At 31.7% G+C, this 20,804-nt stretch overlaps 2 protein-coding genes across 2 annotated transcripts; both read right to left on the bottom strand.

Moving 5' to 3' along the window:
• Nucleotides 1-873: 873 nt before the first annotated feature.
• LOC146902728 (uncharacterized) lies at nucleotides 874-3,292 on the bottom strand. Its single transcript, XM_085732303.1, has 4 exons — nucleotides 3,137-3,292; nucleotides 1,969-2,655; nucleotides 1,291-1,444; nucleotides 874-1,157 (listed from the first exon to the last, which is right to left on the bottom strand). The coding sequence occupies exons 2-4, from the start codon at nucleotides 2,498-2,500 to the stop codon at nucleotides 1,118-1,120; spliced, it is 726 nt and encodes a 241-aa protein (XP_085588429.1). The 5' UTR covers nucleotides 2,501-2,655; nucleotides 3,137-3,292; the 3' UTR covers nucleotides 874-1,117.
• A 10,119-nt stretch (nucleotides 3,293-13,411) lies between these two features.
• GALK (Mevalonate/galactokinase family protein) lies at nucleotides 13,412-19,960 on the bottom strand. Its single transcript, XM_085732302.1, has 13 exons — nucleotides 19,587-19,960; nucleotides 19,307-19,485; nucleotides 18,763-18,809; nucleotides 18,482-18,576; nucleotides 18,248-18,330; nucleotides 17,550-17,618; nucleotides 16,511-16,696; nucleotides 15,879-16,013; nucleotides 15,569-15,703; nucleotides 15,328-15,398; nucleotides 14,123-14,200; nucleotides 13,774-13,915; nucleotides 13,412-13,683 (listed from the first exon to the last, which is right to left on the bottom strand). The coding sequence occupies exons 1-13, from the start codon at nucleotides 19,747-19,749 to the stop codon at nucleotides 13,573-13,575; spliced, it is 1,494 nt and encodes a 497-aa protein (XP_085588428.1). The 5' UTR covers nucleotides 19,750-19,960; the 3' UTR covers nucleotides 13,412-13,572.
• Nucleotides 19,961-20,804: the final 844 nt, after the last annotated feature.

Here is a 20,804-nt window from a genome sequence, read left to right as displayed (position 1 = left end):
CATCATAAACGGCACCACTCACACAAATGAAGAGAACCTCGACTAATGATTTGGTGGATGACATATGCAAAAAGTCTCCCAATTTGGGTGAATGCCGTGCAATCGTACTTTCCAATCCTCAAGCCACCAAATATGATATATTTGTCAAAATGGTCAATGACATTCTAGCAAGAGCCACTAAAAGATTGATTTATGCTCAACGTTTTGCCATTGAAACCAAAGATATTGAATTGCAGCGAAAATACAATAGTTGTGCTAAGACTTACGGTTCTATAGTGGATTACTATATTAAATTAGTAATTGATTTTACAAACCAAAAAAGATATGAGTTGGTCGGTAATAAATTGATAGTTATTAAAAGGGAAATTGGCCGTTGCAACAAGCAATTATCAAACTCAACTGGACGTGGTTCAATAACTTTAGGTATTTTAAATAAAAAACTACAGAGGTTCATAGATATTGCTGTAGCCATAGTTAAACAATTGTAAATTGGCTCATTTCATTTGTTTATTTACTCTTATTCTTATTCAATAAATTAAATCAATAATTCATTTTGTATGGGATACAAGTTACTGCTCTAGCAGCGGTAATTCGTGCAAATTAACCTTCCTTTCTTGTCTCTTTATTTGGTTCACTTTTAAAACCGGACTAGTAATTGAATTGGTGAAAACGTTGAACCATTGAAATGTGAGTGAGGTTTGGTTTTAAGAACCATCGTGTGTCCATGTCTAGATTGATAATCTTTTGTCCCAAAAACTATATCTATTTAACTAACTGAGTTTCAAAAACTAGAAACTTGAAAGTTTCATATAAAAGAGACATTGATAAACAAGTCATGTTGTGATTCTATTGAGAGACATTGATATAAAATAATTAGGTGATAACAGATAGAAAGACATTGATATAAAATAATTAGGTGATTACAGATGGTCACATGAAACTTCAAAAGCAAAATTTCCTACAAGTCTAAACTTCACCCTCATCAGGGGATAAATTACCCAACACCTTAAATCACAATGTAAAGAAATACATTGGAAGACAAAAAAAGGGGCTTGTGTGAGATGCACAAGGCCGTAAAACCATCTTTATTGTCAGTAAATCTGCACTAACCTTCATCTCATCTCAGTTTTCTCGACAAATATGAACCACGTACAATTCTGTAAGGTAGAATCAAGTAACAATAAGAATATTACTACCGGTTATCACATCGAGATTGTTCTTTATGAAATTGAGGTAGATAAAAAATGAAAATATGCTTGCAATGAAAGGAGTCCTTGCATCTCTACTTACTTGTGAGACTCTGAAGAAGGTGCATGTTGTTGACTTGAAATTTTATTCAATTGGTGTTGAAGTTGAACTGCAATCAGATCACTTTCAGCTCCTCCTGCAGATACAGGAGACCCCTGGAAACTTGTCACTGAACTCTTTCCAGATGATGACATGCCTGCAAATTTAACACCTTATAAATGAATACCACTAGGAGTGCATTATTCTCATGAATTTGATTCCAATTTTGCGTACTTTTACTGGGCAAAAATTGTATGATTGATGGATAGTGTAGACCATAACTATCTCTAAGTTTATGAACAGAAATTCAACCTTCTGAAAATACTCAATCAATATGAAATTCGGCTTATGAACAGAAATTCAACACCATGACATGTGAGTGAGTTCTACCAAAATAATAATAAATTTTGATGGAACCACCAAACAAAGGACAGAAGTAACAATCCTGAAATTTGGAATGGCCAAACTTTGAAAACAGAACCAATAGGAATAGGTGGAAATGGACCAATAGGTAACAAAACAATACCCAACTCAACAACTTGCAACAGTAATATCATTATGTTACCATTATATCATTTGTCAATTGTTAGCTCAAACCTAAACCTATATCATGTGACAATACAGAATACTGCTCAAAAAGTACATATCCATGACAGATACTACTTTAATTACATATTTTACCTTGAAATAAGATCACAATACAGAAGACAACAGTGCAAACCATGGCAAACATGCTGCTGCTTGGAGACGAAGATGCTTTAGCAGCTTTCATCTTTTTCAAAGCTTTCATACGCTCCACCCTCGCACGCTTCAACATGGCAAGTTGAGTAATCTCCCTAATTAGCTTTTGATCAGCAGCATCCAACGACGGCCCTCGTGGAGCTCTAGGAGGTTTAGCAGCCTTTTTGTTACCAGATTTTTTCCGTTTCTCCTTAACCGGACTATTCTCTACACTTTTCACCAAGTCCTGCCCCGTCAACAACTTGTTAGACTCTTTCGCCACATTCACAGAATCTCCACTCAAATTTGAATCTTTCAAGTATAATATACTATTTCTTTCTTCAACTTTTATAGAATCTCCAACAATACCACAATAAATCTTAGCAAATAATGTCCTTTCTTGTTTAGTATTACCCGAATCATCTTTAGTTACTGCCAACCCACTTTCAATATCAACTTCACCATCCTCCCCTTTCATATTTTTATCATCCATCCCAAACTCACAAAACTAATAATTAAACTTTGGAGTAAACTTACATACACTAATGTAAGTAATTTTTTTAAATGTTCCTCTCACAAAGAGGCAATTTTTTTCCTCACCCTGATTGTTAACCTAAACTACAAAATTAGGTTAGGAATGAAATCACCCTGCATCAAAACAAAAGACAGAATTCAAATTCAATCAATTGCAAATGACAAAAAAATGGTTTTCTACAAATTGAGGGGGTAACTAGGGAACATAAGTTAATTAGTAAATCGCCAATTCCCCCTGAAATTGTAGAAAAAAAATACTCCAATTATGAATGACGTTGGGCAACTCAGTCCTTCTGTTAACTTGTAAGAACTGGTTACTGGTTTGACAGTTGCCCTGCCCAAGTTAACAGAAGGACCGAGTTGTCTGATATCATTTAAAATTGGCGTCTATTCGCAAATTTCAGGGGTGTAAATGTCCGACCACAGCAAATTGGCGAGCTAAACCAATGAATTAAACATAGCAATATGAATGAATTAAAAGTGAAGTAAAAAAATAGCTCACTTGAATCACATGATAGAAAAAATGAATGACATTGAAGGGTGATATGAAATGAATGAAAGAAAGAGGGGTTTTATTGTAAATGAAAGAAGGTACCTTTGACGAAAAGAGAAGAAACCCAAGATCCGATGAGGGGACAAAGAGCATAAGAGACGGACACTCACTCACAGGAAACTGCTGCTACACTCACTACAATTTCACCTGTTGCATTCAAATCTCTCTCTCTCTCTCTCTCTCTCTCTCTCTCTATCTGTGATTCTTCAAAAAATGGGATTTATATAGCTGGAGAGAGAAGATGCTAGGAAGGAGAGAAGAGAACCACCGACAGTTGGCAACACTGCTGCACTTCACACACTTTCTGTCATTTTCTATTGTTGTTTTCATTCTTTATTAATCATTTTCTTTTTTCTATCTTTTTCATATTTTCTCATGTGTTTGTGTTTCCATCGTTAATACATTGCCCTTTTCTTTTCAATTATGCATCTTTATCTTTATTTTTTAGTTTTACTTTTTTATTAAAGTAATCCAATGCTCATAATTTTACCTCTTTATTCTTTGTTTTATCAAATAATTCATTTCATTTTTTAATTTATTGAATAATTAATGTTTTTGGTTCATATTACATACCAGATACATTAATTATTCAATTATAAAAAACCATTGACATGATATTTAAAGATTTTCCACCTTAAATTAGACTTTTACAAAATACTATTAGTCAAGTTCTTATTAATTGAATCAATCATCATTAATGCACATTTATTAATTAATGTTCTCTCTTTTATTAATTTATTTATGACTTTCTTAACTAGGTTTCCTTTTTCATTGTCAACCAGGAAAATAATCTTTTTTTAGAATCAATCATCATTGATGCAAATTTATTGATTATTAATCTCTCTTTTATTAATTTATTTATGAGTCTCTTAACTAGTTTTCCTTTTTAATTGTTAACTAAGGAAATAAATTATTTTTTATGTTAATCCTTCAATTTTTATAGGAAAAGTGATCTGATAATACAAAGTTCAGCTAAAATGTATGTAAAGTCTTATCAATAATTGTTACCCATGAATTGAACTCAAGTTTTCTTATATGATTCATCTTTTGGTGGAGCTCATTTTCCACTTTAGCTTTATTGTTTGGTTTAACCAAGAATAATAATTTGTCAAAATTGTGCAGATGTGGGAAGTAGTAGTATAATAGAAAATATATGTGTGAAATTATGTCGTATGTTATTACAAGAAAAACTTTCATTAAATTAAATAAACAAGATTTGTAGTGAATAATTTCTTTTAATAGTTTATTTATTTACACTTTTCCTTAACTATAATAGTGATACATTTCTTGTTTTTTTTTTTTTTTAGATATTAGTGCTACTTTAGACACCACTGGATTTTAAGTTAAGAATAATTCTTGTAAAAAAAAATTGTGAATACCTCACCGACACTTATGTTCTGAGGTGCGCTTTTGTAGAGTTATCAATATCAATATTGTAATAATCATAAGAAAAACAAAAGAAATGAGTTTACACACGTGATATAAATAAAATTTTACTTTCAAGTTTTTTATTTTTTTTAAGAAGCTAAAATGGAATATACTAACCAAAAACTTAGTCTCTTAATCACAAAAGGTGTCAAGGAAGGGCTAAAAAGAGTATTTGTTACAAGATGTTACCAAAAAGAAACTAAACGTTACTGTCACAAAGAGGCACGCTAAAAGCACAAAAAGAGACTGGAAATTAAAAATGAACTCCCAAACATAAAAGAGGATTCATCCACAACATGTGGTAATTAAAAGCAAAATTAGGGTGATTTGCCTTTCATCTATAAGTTTATTGATAGATTCTCCCTTTTGGGTGAAGACCCTAGCGTTTATGTAACGCCAAATAATCCAAACACAAGAAAGTCAAATCAAATAAAAAGCATAACAAATGTTCTTAGAGAAACCACCTAACGATCAGAATTGAATAATGTGATCCTTAAAATGAACTGGCTTGATTGAAACCATTACGAGTCAATTGTATATTTTATACCAAAAAAAGTCTTTAATATATTTTCGTCACCTTTTTTTTAAAGAAATTCTATTCACTTCTATAAATTAATTTCTTTTTGAAGGTTTTATAAATTAATTTTATTAGTTAAATTATTTTACTACCGATACATATCATATTTAAGATAATTAAAAATTTGTATATGCATTATTATAAAAATTATATTTATTTATTTGTTGTACATTTAAATACAATTATATATTCGATGAAATGTTGTTTTATTTTATTGGTGAAATAAACTGTTAAATATTAAAGAGTTAAATAAGTTTTTAATCTTTATAATTATATAAAAAAAATTATTCTATTCTCTCTAAAAAAATTCAACAAAGACCCATAAAATAATTTCCATCAGTATTTTTTTTTTCCTTGTTTTAAAGTCAACTCATGCAAACTCTTCAAAATTTAAATTTTGTATAGTCATATTTTTTTTTTTTGTCAGGTAACCTAGTGGCTAGAATTCACCTTATAAGGTGAATAAGTGGGGTGTCCGGGGTTCGAACCCCGGACACTGCATATAATAATGCATTGTCCTACCAACTGAGCTATGCTCACGGGACTTGTATACAATTGACTCGTATAAAAAAAATTGCAACATATATATGAATTAGATATGAATATTTAAGTTTTCGGTGCTTAAAAAATTATATTTAATTCATTTTATAAAAAAATCTAAAATTTTATGTGAGGGATTCTTTTAATATTATGAACATATATGCAAAACTAATTCAAAAATTTGACACGAGTTGACTTAAAAATATACAAAATATTTGAAGAGTATACATGGCTCTCTGAAAGATTTTTGCGATATTTCTAGCTCTACGTCTCTGTCATTATTCTCTGTTTTTATTTTTCATCACCAACAGTCACGATACAATCAAAGTCCCAATTTTTTTTCTAAAATCTCATCTAATCTTTACGACCCAAATTAAGAGATTATGTGTCAATTTTAATTTACCTTAAAGGAGATATCGACCTAGATTAAGTGTCAATTTTATCTTTTTCTTCTAATTTTCAATTTTAAAATGAGATTCCCTACAAAATTTCTGTTTTTTTTGTTCGTCGGCGCTTCACGGCCGTAATGAATGACATTGATTTGATTGGATGCTAAGTAAAAAAAAAAATTACATTTTTAGTGTGCAAAGTCCCAATTTTTTTCTAAAATCTCATCTAATCTTTACGACCCAAATTAAGAGATTATGTGTCAATTTTAATTTACCTTAAAGGAGATATCGACCTAGATTAAGTGTCAATTTTATCTTTTTCTTCTAATTTTCAATTTTAAAATGAGATTCCCTACAAAATTTCTGTTTTTTTTTTGTTCGTCGGCGCTTCACGGCCGTAACGAATGACATTGATTTGATTGGATGCTAAGTACAAAAAAAAAATTACATTTTTAGTGTGTAGAAATTAATGTGTTTTTTTTAGTGTGTAGAAATTAAATTCTTAATTAATGTTTTTTTTTTTTGTGGTGGCCGGGATTCGAACCCCGGATTGTGGTGGCCGGGATTCGAACCCTGGACCTTGCATTTTTTTTTGTGGTGGCCGGGATTCGAGCTCCGGATTGTGGTGGCCGGGATTCGAACCCCGGACCTTGCATATTTTATACATTGTCCATACCAACTGAGCTTACGAGGACTAATTAATGTGTTTAATTGTATCATATATACAGTGTTGAATTCTGAACTCCAAATTTTTCATTTTTTTCAACTTAAGAGGTGAAATTTTAGCCTGACTACTTGATCCAAAACAAAAATTTAAATTAAATTCTTAAAGCATTTTATATGGATAATCCATTTTTATAATTTTTTTTAGAACTATATTTATAGTTGTTTCCGGCAACCGCAAGAAATGGCATAACAGACCAACAGTGTGTCTCTACTCTTTTTGGTTGGACAATCGGGTATAATATAAGTTGTTTTATGCACACCCCACTTATTCAAAAAGTTTAATGTAATCAATTAATACGTGTATATAAAAAAAAGTTTTTAATTAACTACTTTTTCAAATACTTTAAAATTGTTTTGTTACGAAAATTGCTTTAGAAAATTCATGAACCGAACCCACATGGAAAAAAAAAAAGTAGAGGTGGGTAGGCCTAGTCCTCCAAACCAAGTGAGAGATATGCTGAGTATCTCAAAGATGATTCCTCTCCTCAAAATATTAGTGACCAGTGTTAATCCATGTCAAGAGCTCTTCTAAGGGCTAATTTCTATCTGGCATGTATGAGAAGGAAACGACATCAAGCATGGGAAGCAAAATGAGACTGAGAATATGGTTTTTTTTCCTTCTCTCATAGGTTTATACATTTAAATTTGTTTTATTTGAATGTATCGGACATTAAATATGAATATTTGTTTTGCTATGTATCTAAGCATTAATTTATGTGAGAGTATACACATATTCTTTATTCTTTATGACTTTCACCATCACAAAAGTATGTAAAATATGCAGAACAATCCCAACTTAGGAAAGGTTACACAACCCATTTATTAAGCTCCCCCAATTCATCCCATTCAGATTTATTTATCTACATAAACTCATTAATTTTAGACCCGCTTTCATTTTAATTTTAATTCTTAATAAAATTTAAACAAGTTAACTAACATTATAGATTGAATCTAACGGAAGGGATTAAACTCTCACAACATAGCAAATTAATGTTTATATATCGATTATCTCGTAGTTTAGTTAATGTTCGACACATCATAAATTATAAGATTATCTATAACAAAGAGAACCTATAAGAAACCAACAAAATATGCACACACACACGTGATATTTATTTCATTTTTCATATTTTGTTCACTATGAGAAATCACGTTACTTTAGCTAGGTCTTACCTATGAATTTTTGTACGTTCATATTATTATTTTTATAAGTTTTAGGATTGAATGATGTCGTAGCTGTAAATTATAGTTGGTTTGTTTCAAATAAACAATTGTATTAGGCTTTAAATACTTATAAAGCAACCATGCATTTTTTAAAGGCTCAATTATGACAGATTTATAGCAGGGACCTCATGTCAAACAATTTGATCATTTCATTAACATTGCTGCATATGTGTCCCTGCACCTAGACGATACATGAGTGACAAATAATAGAAACCATTTTAATCGAAATTAAAAAATATTGGTTAGATACTAGTATTTTCAAGGACCTACTACGATACAAGAGCACGTGGTTTCAGATATTACAATATTTGCCAGGTCCCCCTCACTATAACATTAACGAAGTCTTTGCCCAAAAAAATCATTAACGAAGATTTGTCGGTTATGGCGAATAGAGTCACCGCATGTAACATATTTTTAACATTACCAATTTTCAATTGGTAAAAACTTTATCTTCTCTGCTTTTTGACTCTCAACAGTCAAAGTCAAACTAGTCGGGTCTGATCTAATTTTTGCATACAAACAATTTAGACTAAATAGTATTTTATGAAAGTTTAAGAATGAATGATTTTTCTATTCGTAAAAAAAAAAAATGAATTTTTAAAATTTTAACGTAATAAATAGGTAATTCAGATTTTTCTTTTGATGATAGATTTAGAGAATTTTTTTAAATGAATAAATTTTAGGAAGTATTTTATCAAATCCATTTTATCTTACAATTATATTATTTAAACTAACTCAACCCCTCAAAAAAATCTATTATTTGAACTCTTCATCATGAAGTACTCCCTCCGTCCCTATATCTAACCACCCATTTGACTTTATTTTTGTCCCTAAATGTAAACCCCTTTTCAAATTACTAGATGTATTTATTTATTTTTTCCCTAAACATATCCCTAATTAATATTATTAACTTGTCTTGAAATATGAAAAGTAAAATTTAATACACATACAAACAAAGGACAATTTGGTAATATCAACACACAACATAGACACATTAATTGCATTAACAACTTTGCTTAAAAAATGTGAAAAATGCAAAAGGTGTTTGGATATAGGGACAGATGGAGTATTTTATCTAAGGAAAATGTTATTTCTCTAGAAAAATAGCATCAAGAATTTTTATTTTTCAAGACACAACTGACAAGTTTTAATTGCATGATTTATTTGTTCACTTCCTATTTTTCAAATATGAAAAGTCAAATTTAATACACATACAAACAAAGGACAATTTGGTAATATCAACAAACAACATAGACATGTTAATTGCACTAACAACTTTGCTTAAAAATTTTGAAAAATGCAAAACGTGTTTAGATATAGGGACGGATGGAGTATTTTATCTAAGGAAAATGTTATTTCTCTAGAAAAATAGCATCAAGAATTTTTCAAGACACAGCTGACGAATTTTAATTGCATGATTTATTTGTTCACTTCCTATTTTCCAGCCACACCTCCTTGAATTGTGACAAATAGTGCAATGTGATCGATGGCGTAGCCAGGAATTTTCAACCGTTGGGGCATCAAATCAAATTTCAATTTTGCCTTTTTTGTAGATGAACCCAATTTTATACTTCCACATTCATCAATTGCTTGAGGATTAAAAACTGATGATTGATTTAAACTTGACTCTCTTTAAAAAAAAAATGTTTCCATTGTTTATTGCTAGAAATAAATTAAACTACAATTAAAACTATGTTCAAATCATATTCATACACTATATAACTCATATCATATGCAATAAACCTAATTCCCAACTTGGCTATAAATTTAGAAGGAAAAAAAAAATACTCACATGTACTATTACATTGACAAAAAACAACTTTTTTTTCCTTAGTTTTACATTACACCGATAAGGGGAAAACGATGAAATAGGGAACCCATTGGAAGAACAACATCCATTATGACAACTTATAGGAAATAATCTTTCTATCTTCTTAGTTTGTTGAATTTCTATTGGGTGATTGGAGGAAGTGGCTTAGTCATTGTATCAACATGTATGAGTACAATTGAAAATAAAAATTCTAAAAAATTTGTGAAGGCTGGTGCCCCGTACCCTTCTACATGCCTCCGCCCAGTCCCGACCTTGAGGGAGTGCAAGGTGCTCAATCAAGCCGGGCCTCCAAAAGCTATGGGCCTCAAAAAAATTAACTCTAATACCCACCTCCACTTAAATAAAAAATATATGTGTTACTTCTTTGCAAAGTTTATTTTTTTCTAGACTTTAGTTCTCCTATCTGGACATAAATCTGGTACTATCAAACCACCCCCAATTTGTATAATCACTTAAGCAGACAATTTGAAAACCTATTTCACTGAAAGAATCAAAACAATCATTTCATTTTCACATAAACCATTCGTTTTTCCCTTTCCCACAACGGATAAGTGAAAAATCCAAACGACGCCGTTAGTAAATTCTACCTCTCTTTCGCTTAATTTTTTTGTATTTCGTTTCATGTTTAGAATCCGTTCTTATTCTGATTTTAAATAGAGAGCCGAGCCTCCTATTTCATAGGGACGGACCTGCCTCCGCCACTGATTGTGATTGGCTGCTCTTTATTTTTGAAGAATTCTTAATGTTATTTTTCTAGAGATATATCATTGCTCTTTATCTAATATATGAAATCTTACATTTTCTTCGTACGCAATATAAGATTTCAAATCCATTTTTAATTTTGTCAAAAGAAAACCATTTTAAATTGTAGAACTGTTTATTAAAAATTTGATGTTTCAAATATCAACGTTAACTTCTTTTCAGTCTACTACTTCAAAAAAAAAAAAAAAAACCTTTTTTCCACTTATAAAGGTATTGGTAAAATATAATTTTTAAAATTTTGATTTAATTGTATGTTTTGTTCCTTAAATTTATTTTTTAGGTTTCAAGTTATTCACGTATAATTAATAATAGAATCAATTGGTCCCTAACTTTCACGTGTGTCTCTATTAGTCTAGTCGTGGATGTTTAGACGAAAATTTGACTAAAAAGTAACATAATTTATCAACTTAAAAAAAATTAACATACCAACTTGAAATCAAATTCTTCAAAAAAAAAAAAACTTGAAATCAAAATAAATTTAAGAGATCAAACATATAGCTCATAAAAAATTGATTTATATGGTGCAATACAAAGTACATTTCATAGAAAAAAAACACAAAGTACTTTTAACAGGAGGCTTGATATCTCTTTGGTACAGCAAAACACATCACAAACTGTGAAAATTTCGTTATAGTTGAAATCGTTCATCCCAAATTTACCATGAATCAAAATTAGATTTATATGGTACAATACAATACAAAGTACATTTCATAGAACATTTCAAAAAAAAAAAAGTACATTTCATAGAAGAAGAAAAAAATACAAAGTACGATTAACAGGAGGCTTGATATCTCTTTGGTAACTAGTACAGCAAAACACATCACAAACTGTGAAAATTTCGTTATAGTTGAAATCGTTCATCCCAAATTTACGATGAATCAAAATTAGATTTATATTTTTTTGTTTTGTTACTAAATTAGATTTATATGGTACAATACAAAGTACATTTCATAGAAGAAAAAAAAAATACAAAGTACGTTTAACAGGAGGCTTAGTATCTCTTTGGTAACTTGTATCGTAATAGTTGAAATCGTTCATCCCAAATTTACCATGAATCCAACCAGGTTATGCAATGCTAAATTTACTCTTCGATTTAAAGAGTTTAATTTTCTTTTAAACTCTATACAATTGGCACGTCGACGTCGTTGCATTTTATTTTTCTAATTTCAATAATTTATTTATGCAAAACTTTATATCATCTGATCTGATCCATATTGCAATACTAAATTGTTCTGAAGTATTATCCAACCAGAGCAACTTGTTCTTAAGTATTATCCAACCAGAGCAACTAATCCAGTAACGAAAAAGAAAAAAATCAGAGCAACTTAATAATGAAGAGTTCAAATAATGCATGACGTTAAGAGTTCATAAACTGTTTTTTCATAAACTATCTTAAAAAATTATAAATAATACATAAAAACTTATTTATTTACATAAGCTGTTTTATATAAGCTCTAAAATAAGCTAAATCCAAACGGGTAAATCTACATAGTTCAAAACATTAAAAAATACTATGTTTTCCCGTTGCGAAATATAACTGCAATGCTATTTTTCGTTTTTGGTTGTATTGACCAACATGAAAAACAACTTCACAATAAAAACACGGTACCTTTTCTTGTTTATTTTTTAGGCTTAAATATGTTATTCGTCCCTGCAAATAGGGGTCGCTTAAAATTTCGTCCCTGCAATCGCTAATCCTTTTTTTTTGCCCCTGCAAAGTTTAATCAGTTAAAATTTCGTCCCTTGACCCAGTTAATTACTGCCACGTCACTGATTTGCTGACGTGGCTCTGTTAATTGACAAACCCACACGTAAAATGACAATTTTACCCCTGTCTTCATCTTCTTCCTTCTCATTCCCTCTTCTTCTTGCTGCAAACACATCAAACACAAACAGGTTCAAACCATTCAATTCTTCCCCCATTCGAATTAACAAAATGGATCACAACCCAAAATCACAAATCCAAAATCTCAAATCTGAATGAACAAAATCGATTCAACTCTCCGAATTCACAATCAAAAGCTTCCGAATTAAACGGTTCATGGTACAACAGAAACGGTGAAAACGATGGAGCAAACACCGCGTTTGAGATGAATGACAGAGGACGAAGAGAGGTTAAAGGTGGTGGTTGGGTGAACAATGCACTGTTCATCTTCTTCAATTTTTCAAAAAAAACATGAATCCAATCAATTGCCGTGACAAAAAAAAACATGAATCCAAACAATTCTTCACCATTTCAACAATCTTCGCAGAGAGAAGGGAAGTTAGCGCCATGGCCACAACCGATGCAGAAATCACAGCCAGTGATGGAGGCTGGAGAAGAAGGACCAAGGAGGATAGAGAACGGGAACTAGAAGAGAATCGATTTGTAGGGTTCAAATTGGTAGCCAGAGAGAGAGAGCAAAGACGAATGAAGAGAGTGAAAGAGAAACTGATATGCTGGTTTCTCGTAAGACGAATGAAGAGACTGATATGTTGGTGCTTATGATTGTTGCAACGTCGCCGGAGATTATTGCCGGAATGGTGTTTGATGCCGAGAACACCTGTGCAAGAAGAAAGGAATAGAATGAAGAAAGGAATAGTTTGGGGATTGAAATTTTGAACATTAAGCTCTGGTGGGTTGCTGCAATGGTAATTTTGAGAAGAAGAAAGGAATAGAGTGAAGAGGTCGCATAGGAAGGTGGAATTTTTGCATAGGATTGAGGGTAGTTTTGTCATTTTGCGTTATCAGAAGTTAATCACATGACATGGCAGTAATTAACTGGGTCAAGGGACGAAATTTTAACTGATTAAACTTTGCAGGGGCAAAAAAAAAAAGATTAGCGATTGCAGGGACGAAATTTTAAGCGACCCCTATTTGCAGGGACGAATAACATTTAAGCCTATTTTTTAAAATGGGGGGTACCTTTTCTTATTAATCCACCAGAAATTGTGTTTGGTACTACATTAAGATCATTAAAAAAACATAAATATCAACAGAGAAGTGGGTGAAGGAAATATTCTAAAACTTGAAGATGGCAGAACCACTCGATGGCTTGGAAGCAAATACATAAAGACCAAGATCGTTCTTCTTAATGACACGCTTGTCTATCCTAGATTGGTAGTAATGTTCCTGCAATGATGTAGAATCAATCAATGACAACTTGTTAGATACAAAATTTTAGTGTTTAAGGTTGCTAAGTACTATTATTTGATCACAAACCTTCAAATTAAGGATGAATTGTGGGACTATGCTCTCTTTCACCAAAGCAACAGCACAACCACCCCATCCAGCTCCAGTAAGCCTTGCTCCAAAAGCACCATTGTCACGAGAAATCTTTGTAAGTTCTTCCAACTCTGGACAGCTGATTTCATAATTATGAGAGAGAAAAAAATATCAATTTTATGTGCTGAAAAAAGAAACTAAATTCTAAATGATTATTCTTCATATTTTTTATTGTAAATTTCACATCACAAACCATGTATTGTAAAGAGAATCCTTCTGGGGAAAATCCACTAATTGACAGTGCACACAACTTTCCAAAAACAATTAAAATATTGTATGTCAATACCTGCATTCGTATAAATTACTGCAGCTATAATGACTCTCGTTCATAAGGTCACCAAGTTTCTTTAGCGTCTCCTCGTCGCTGAAAATTTTGGGTTGTCAAAATGCAAGAAACATGATCCAATTACAAAATCAAAACAAATTATGCAAACTAATGTGATTAGAGAAAATATATCCACTAGTTCTTTCATTCCCAATATAAGCTAAGACTCATTTAGAAGAAATTCACACTAGTCCTCATCCAATTTATATACCAGACAGACTAAATGAATATTGGAGAGAATATATCCACTAGTTCTTTCATCCCCATCATAAGCCAAGAATCATTTAGAAGTAATTCACATTAGTCCTCATCCCATTTATATACCAGACAGACTAAATGAATATTGGGTAAAAACGCACACATCAGTAATAACCACAAGCTAGATCAGGCACGTAGAGTAGTAGCAGATGTGAAGCATTTCAAAAGGTTTGCCTGGATGTCTTATCATCCACCTATTAATGAAAAGTAGAAAAACCAAGCACATATATGAGCTATAAATATGTTTCTCGTTTCAAACAAAATTGGCCACTTTTGGTTTTAGTTTCTTCTAAAATAATTCACCTAAATTTTGCTCCTTGTTTATTGTAGCCAATTTTATAGAGATGCAAAACAATTATAATCCTTTCTATATATTACAAGACGCATAGTAGTAAAGCCAAAAATTGGTTTGACTAGGGATCCCACATTGACTAGAGATATGGCCAATGTGGTCCATCCTTTATAAGGTTAGGAGTGATATTCCTTCATTGTAGCTAGAGATCCAAAACAAATCTAACCCTATCTATATATCTCAAGGCACATAGTAGTAAAAGCCAGAAATTTCTATCAAGCCGGTTTGACTAGGAATCCCGCATTGACTAGAAGAGATATGGCCAATGTGGTCCTTCCTTATTAAGGTTTGGAGTCATCTCCTTACAAGCTAATTTTGTTAGGGTCAAAACAATGTTCAATCCGCCTGTTTCAAATTTAAACCATCTGTAACCAGAATTTTCTAGGGTTACAACTACTTCTCAATAATTGCTTCTTATCCTTTTACATGCGAATTATCAAAACCAATTGTTCTAGAAGCTATAAACTTCAAGCTTTTGAGCAATACAGAAATGCTTAGAAAAATCACACTGAACAGAGCACACATGATGATACTATGATAGATCCAACAGACATACCTTAGATTTGATGATACAACGTCCTTGAAAGCATATACCCTCTTGGCTTCTGAATACACGTGAGCAGCTCTCTACAAACACGAATAAAGCATAAAGTGAAACAATACATTAGCTGCTAAAACCAATGGTAATGGTACGTTGGCAATGGTAAAACTCAAAAACCACAATAAATTTTTAGCCATTTCCTAACTGTGGTACGCCATACATGAAATCTTCACTAATGGGATTAAAAAAAACAAACCTGATGCAACTTGTATTTCTTTGCAGCTTTTATGACTTCCAAGTAAGATGCATTAATATTCAAAAATGTAGTCAGCTTTTCCCCGGTAACTTCTTCGATTTCTTCAGCTGTATATGGTTCTTCTTTCAAATATTCCTATAGCGAAGGAACGTTTTTATAAACAGAAAAAGATTTGAAATTTTTATGAAGGTAAAAAACATATGTCCACATCAGTTGTAACAGAAATATTCTCCATATAAAATTTAAATAGTAAAAGAAGGAAGTTTCACAGAGTTAATTTTAAGAGTGGCATCACACCAGGTTAAATTACCTTCACAGCGAGTACAGGATCAGATGAGTTTCGAGTACCAGCAAATGATACACATAACCCTTCAACATCGGATAGTGTTGTCACTTTTGAAATTGCCTCAGTTGGTGCCATTCCTAGCTTTATAGCGAGCACAATCTGGAAATTTCACAATAGCACTTGTGTGTTAATATATATATAAAATAGTAATGAAAGGATTAGCAAGTTTCCGGTCCATCTAAGCAAACTAGCTTTCAATGTTTGCAGGCATACATATGTGAACAACGATTAACTACAACATGAAATGACTACGAGTATCTGAAATGAACAAGTTTTTGCTTTGTTCAATACAGAAATAGGTAAAGAAATGTCTTATTAGGTTTTAGTCATCTGACGATATGAACAATTTTGAATGAGTTAAATTGAATTGATCGGTCAAAGTTACTTAATGTGGACTAGTGGTGAGTGGTTTTGGTAATTAACAGGTCATGGGTTTAAGTCACTGTGATTGCATTGTGCCAAAACACAAGGAAGGAAAATAATATTGTACTAACAGGCTAAAAACTAGGTTGATATAAATGCTCTGTTCCAGAATAGTATTTAGGGAGTATGTGCAACAACTAATTATAATCATAATCAGCTTAAAATGCACTTACAGCAGCTAAACGACATTCAACAACCCTGTTATTATAATTTGTGGCAGCAGTAACAGCCTTCTGAGACTCTGCCAAAGAATTGGCTATCACAAAAGTCCCACCAGCAGGCAGTTGCACATCCGTCGCACGAATTGGGTTGAAATCAATCAGTTCTGCAAACCCATTCTTGGCCATAACAGAGATTGCCTGTCGAGTAAAATAAGAAGGACAAAATGTAAGACCAGGTAAAATGTCAGAAGGTCCCAAGAAGAACAGCAAAAGATAGCATTTATGCATACTGAATAAAGTTCTTTATACCATGTAACAAGAGTATTCATAAAATACTTACGATACGACCTGGTTGGAAGTAGTGTAATGCACAATGCACTGATGGTATAAGGGGGCGGTAGGGTATATAGTTCAATTAAGCACTTATTCAGTAGCAACAAAGAGGGAGTGATGGGAAACTTTAAATAAGTTCTGTATAAGCTGTTTTTATGAGGTATACCGAGCAACTTATGAAAATAAGGTGAAAATCACCGTAGGGCATATCAAATGATATTTTCATAGACTTCTCCCAACACTTACAAAGTGTTTGTCATAAGAGATATGCTAAAATATATTTTTTCAAATCACTCCCTAAATCAAAAGACTTCTGCAGTGAACTGACTATCATTTTAAACTTGAGGCCACCGACATAGATAGAAACTCTGTAAATTAGTAAACTATCATTTTAAACTTCAGAGCTTGTTTTTCAAAATTCATATTTTATAGAAATGTAAATGAAACCAAGTAAGAGATAGTAGAATATTTTTAACATAGTTTCATACTAAATGATGAAATACAAGAAGCCCGTATACACATAGCCGCATAGGTCACATAAGATGCTATGATTTGAGTTTTAGTTACAACCATCATTAACCAATCAGAGCCAATTATCAGGAAGCTGTAAAGCTTCTAAGGAACGGTGGTTTAGAAGAAAAAACTACACAACTTGGAATTTCGGAGACATTCACATTAAAATTAATATAAAATCTCTGTACTGAAAGATGTGCACAACCTGATCCATCCCACCAGATTGTGTCCCAATATGTCGTTCACAATCACATGTAACTTGTGCGAGTTCTTTCTGTCAACAATGTACGATAATCTGTGTTAGAAACAAAATAAAAGAGATAGTTTCAAAGACAAGCTTTCAATAAAAACTTCTTAGTGATATCTGATTTTTAAAAACAACAGTTATCCTACCACACTATAGAACTTTAGCTTGTTCAAGTAAATAGGATAGAACTAAAAATCATGATAATAAATAAATCATGGAGGCATAAAGATTTACAAAATATCCATTTCAACTGTTACAAATAGTTTGAAATAGGGACCAGGTTAGATCTTCAAAGGGCGAACACATGAAATTCCAGTTGTACACTATCATGTCAGTTGTGAAATGATATCAAAATTTTCATATACTGCTAAATTATCTTACATCTAAAACAATTTCAATATTGTATTCTTCTGTTACCAGAACTATACAAAAACTACAGTAATGTTGGTTATTGGAATTCTCAATAAATTATAAGAAAAAAAATTAAAATATAACAAGATATATATATATATATATATATATATATATATATATATATATAATAATGTATCCATGCATTTGGCAAAAAAATAAAATAATGTATCCATGCTTCAGCAAGAGCTGTCTAAATTTGCTCTTAAAAGCAGAAAATATCATATACAGCCCAGAAAGCAGACCTTTGGGAAGTTCACATCAAAAGCAGCCATAATAGCAATTGTGGAAGAGCAAACAAATGCCGCAGAGCTTGATAGTCCCGAACCTGTAAAACATAAATATTGTCCTCTTAATATAACCCGGCCAACAAACCAAAGACATGAGTCCCTTTAACTAAACAAATATAAAGGCCAATACTCACCAAGTAAATTTCAATACACTTGGTAGAAAAATTAATTTAAAACAAATCAACTCACCTGTCGGCACGGTCCCATCAACAAGAACGTCAAGTCCAACAGGTTCGCCAACATCCACTCCCTTCAATTTCGCATAGTCATAAAAACCTTTGTACCTATAGAAATCCTATCATCAATTAATACTGAATCAAAAAAAAAAAATGCTCCGTTTTTTTCTCATTCACTGACTAAGTTGATTGTTCTTCTGCTTCATCCCATCCATATACACCACATATCATTTGGCATTTCACTCTATAAATAGTAAATATATCACATCACATAAAAATATAAGATAAACTCACCCACAAATAAAATAATGGCCCCATTTGTGATTCTTCAAGTCCAATTCCTACACACACACATACAAAAACACGATTATTTAACAAGTTGCATCATAAAGAACAGCAAAATACATCCTTAGAACGTTTAGCGTGTGTTTGGTTCTAGGTTGACAAAAATTTATTCCAAATGTATTGTTTCTATAAAAGTGAGTTGAATATAAAATGATTTATATTTTGATACAATCACGTAAAATTGGGTTGAACAATAAAAGCAAGGCTAAATATAAACAGTAAAGTCAAAAGCTTAAAAAATTATAGTCGAAACATGTCAAAATCAATTCTACTTATCACTTCTGGCTCTTTCAAAGGTGGAAGCAAACACACACTTATTATTATTATTACCATCATCATCATTATTATTATTGCTATTGTGGTTATTATTATTATTATTACTACTACTACTATGTTATTAGCTAGTTACTACGATTTTTTGAAGAAATAATGATTAGTTACTATGATTATTATACGATAAAAGTGAAGATAAAGAGAGAAAGAGAATATGAACCTGAAGAGGATCAGCAGGATAAGTACAAATGGAATATTTCTGATCATTAACATTAGCGATTCTAAGAACTTTTTGAGATTCATTTTTCCTAATAGCGATAATCGTATCTTGACGAATAGCCATAGGTAAAACCGAATATCCTTCATAATCAATATGTTCCCCAATCAAATTCACTCTTCCTACACATCATAAAACAACAATTAATCAATTACTATAAAAAAAAAAAAAATCCACAAATCAATTGCATAATGAATTTGAATGATCGAAGATGATTTCGAACCAGGTGAACGAGCGAATAATTGAGGAGAGTGACCGAAATTTTCAACGAATTTGGATTTGAGAATATCGAAACGAAGCTGAGCTTCTTCGAGAGATGAACCTCCGCCGTAGACAGGCTCTAGATTATCGTAAATCGGGATCGGAAGCTCGTCGTGCGTCGCCATTATCGTCGGGTTTCTCGGTTTTCACTTTATAAATCGCTTTCTCTTTCTCTGTGTGTGTGCTAGTGAAACAGATATATTTAATTTAATTTATAGCGTTGAATAATTTTGGAAATCGGAAAAATTGTAGGACTGTGAATGGATAATTATAGGATTTAGGATAGTGATGGAATAATTGTATGTATCGGTGATGGTTTGGAATCGAAATCAATGTAAACGGTGAAGAGTGTGAAGATGATTTTAGGTACGTGGCAGTGACATTGCTCACGTGAATTCAGTTCATTAATCATTGTGATTGTGACTGCTCCTTTTTTTTCACCTCCAATTTTTTATTTTTATGACAAAAATAAATACTAGTAGTAAATAAATTTAAGGATTTAGATTAATCAATTTTGCACTATTTTATTTTAGTTTTGTTTCTTATTTGACCCATTTTTTTTTTTTTTTACAAAAACAATCCATTTTATTGACAATAATGATGTGAGTAAAATGGTGAAGTCTATGTTATCCCTTCATAAATTGGAGGTAATTTACTCCTCAAGATAAGTATGATTTGATTTTGGATTGAAGAAAATGAAGATTACATGTAGAATGAAGGAGATGAGTAAGTTTAATATTCTTGAGATGAAAATGGTAATTGATTGTAAAAAAAAAAAATCAAAATGCGGAAGTTTACGTTACCTCTTGATGAATTGAGGGTAGTTTACCCTTTAATAACATGCAGGAATCGATTTCCTAAAAAAAAACATGTGGGAATCGATTATGGAACGAAAGAGATGGAGATCATATGTTAAATGAAGCAGATGAAGAAGTTTGATGTTATGGATATGAAAATGGTATTTAATTGTAAGAAAAAAGACGAAAAAAGGGAATTTTCTTTGATAGAGGTAAATTATCTCCAAATCATTAAAGGGTAATGTAGAAAAAACCGAGTAAAATAGGTTAGACTCAAATCAAAGAAATCAACTTATTATAAAATTATGGGAGTGTAGAAATAACACACAATTTTAGATCAGACAACTACGATGAGTAATCGTGTGATGTAGCTACTGCGTCAA

Source organism: Medicago sativa, chromosome 8, assembly GCF_051527215.1.
Source record: "Medicago sativa cultivar Bolivia chromosome 8, Bolivia_mono, whole genome shotgun sequence".
Lineage (NCBI taxonomy): Eukaryota > Viridiplantae > Streptophyta > Magnoliopsida > Fabales > Fabaceae > Medicago > Medicago sativa.
This window is presented reverse-complemented; position numbering and strand designations above follow the sequence as displayed.

Coding starts and splice junctions, on each gene's coding strand:
- GALK (XM_085732302.1), bottom strand. CDS start 19,749: ATGGCGACGCACGACGAGCTTCCGATCCCGATTTACGATAATCTAGAG. Junction 18,810..19,306: donor ATCCTGCTGATCCTCTTCAG/GTTCATATTCTC, acceptor GTGTGTGTGTAG/GAATTGGACTTGAAGAATCA. Junction 18,577..18,762: donor GGCCATTATTTTATTTGTGG/GTGAGTTTATCT, acceptor GGATTTCTATAG/GTACAAAGGTTTTTATGACT.
- LOC146902728 (XM_085732303.1), bottom strand. CDS start 2,500: ATGGATGATAAAAATATGAAAGGGGAGGATGGTGAAGTTGATATTGAA. Junction 1,445..1,968: donor TATTGTGATCTTATTTCAAG/GTAAAATATGTA, acceptor TTAAATTTGCAG/GCATGTCATCATCTGGAAAG. Junction 1,158..1,290: donor CCTTCTTCAGAGTCTCACAA/GTAAGTAGAGAT, acceptor TCTACCTTACAG/AATTGTACGTGGTTCATATT.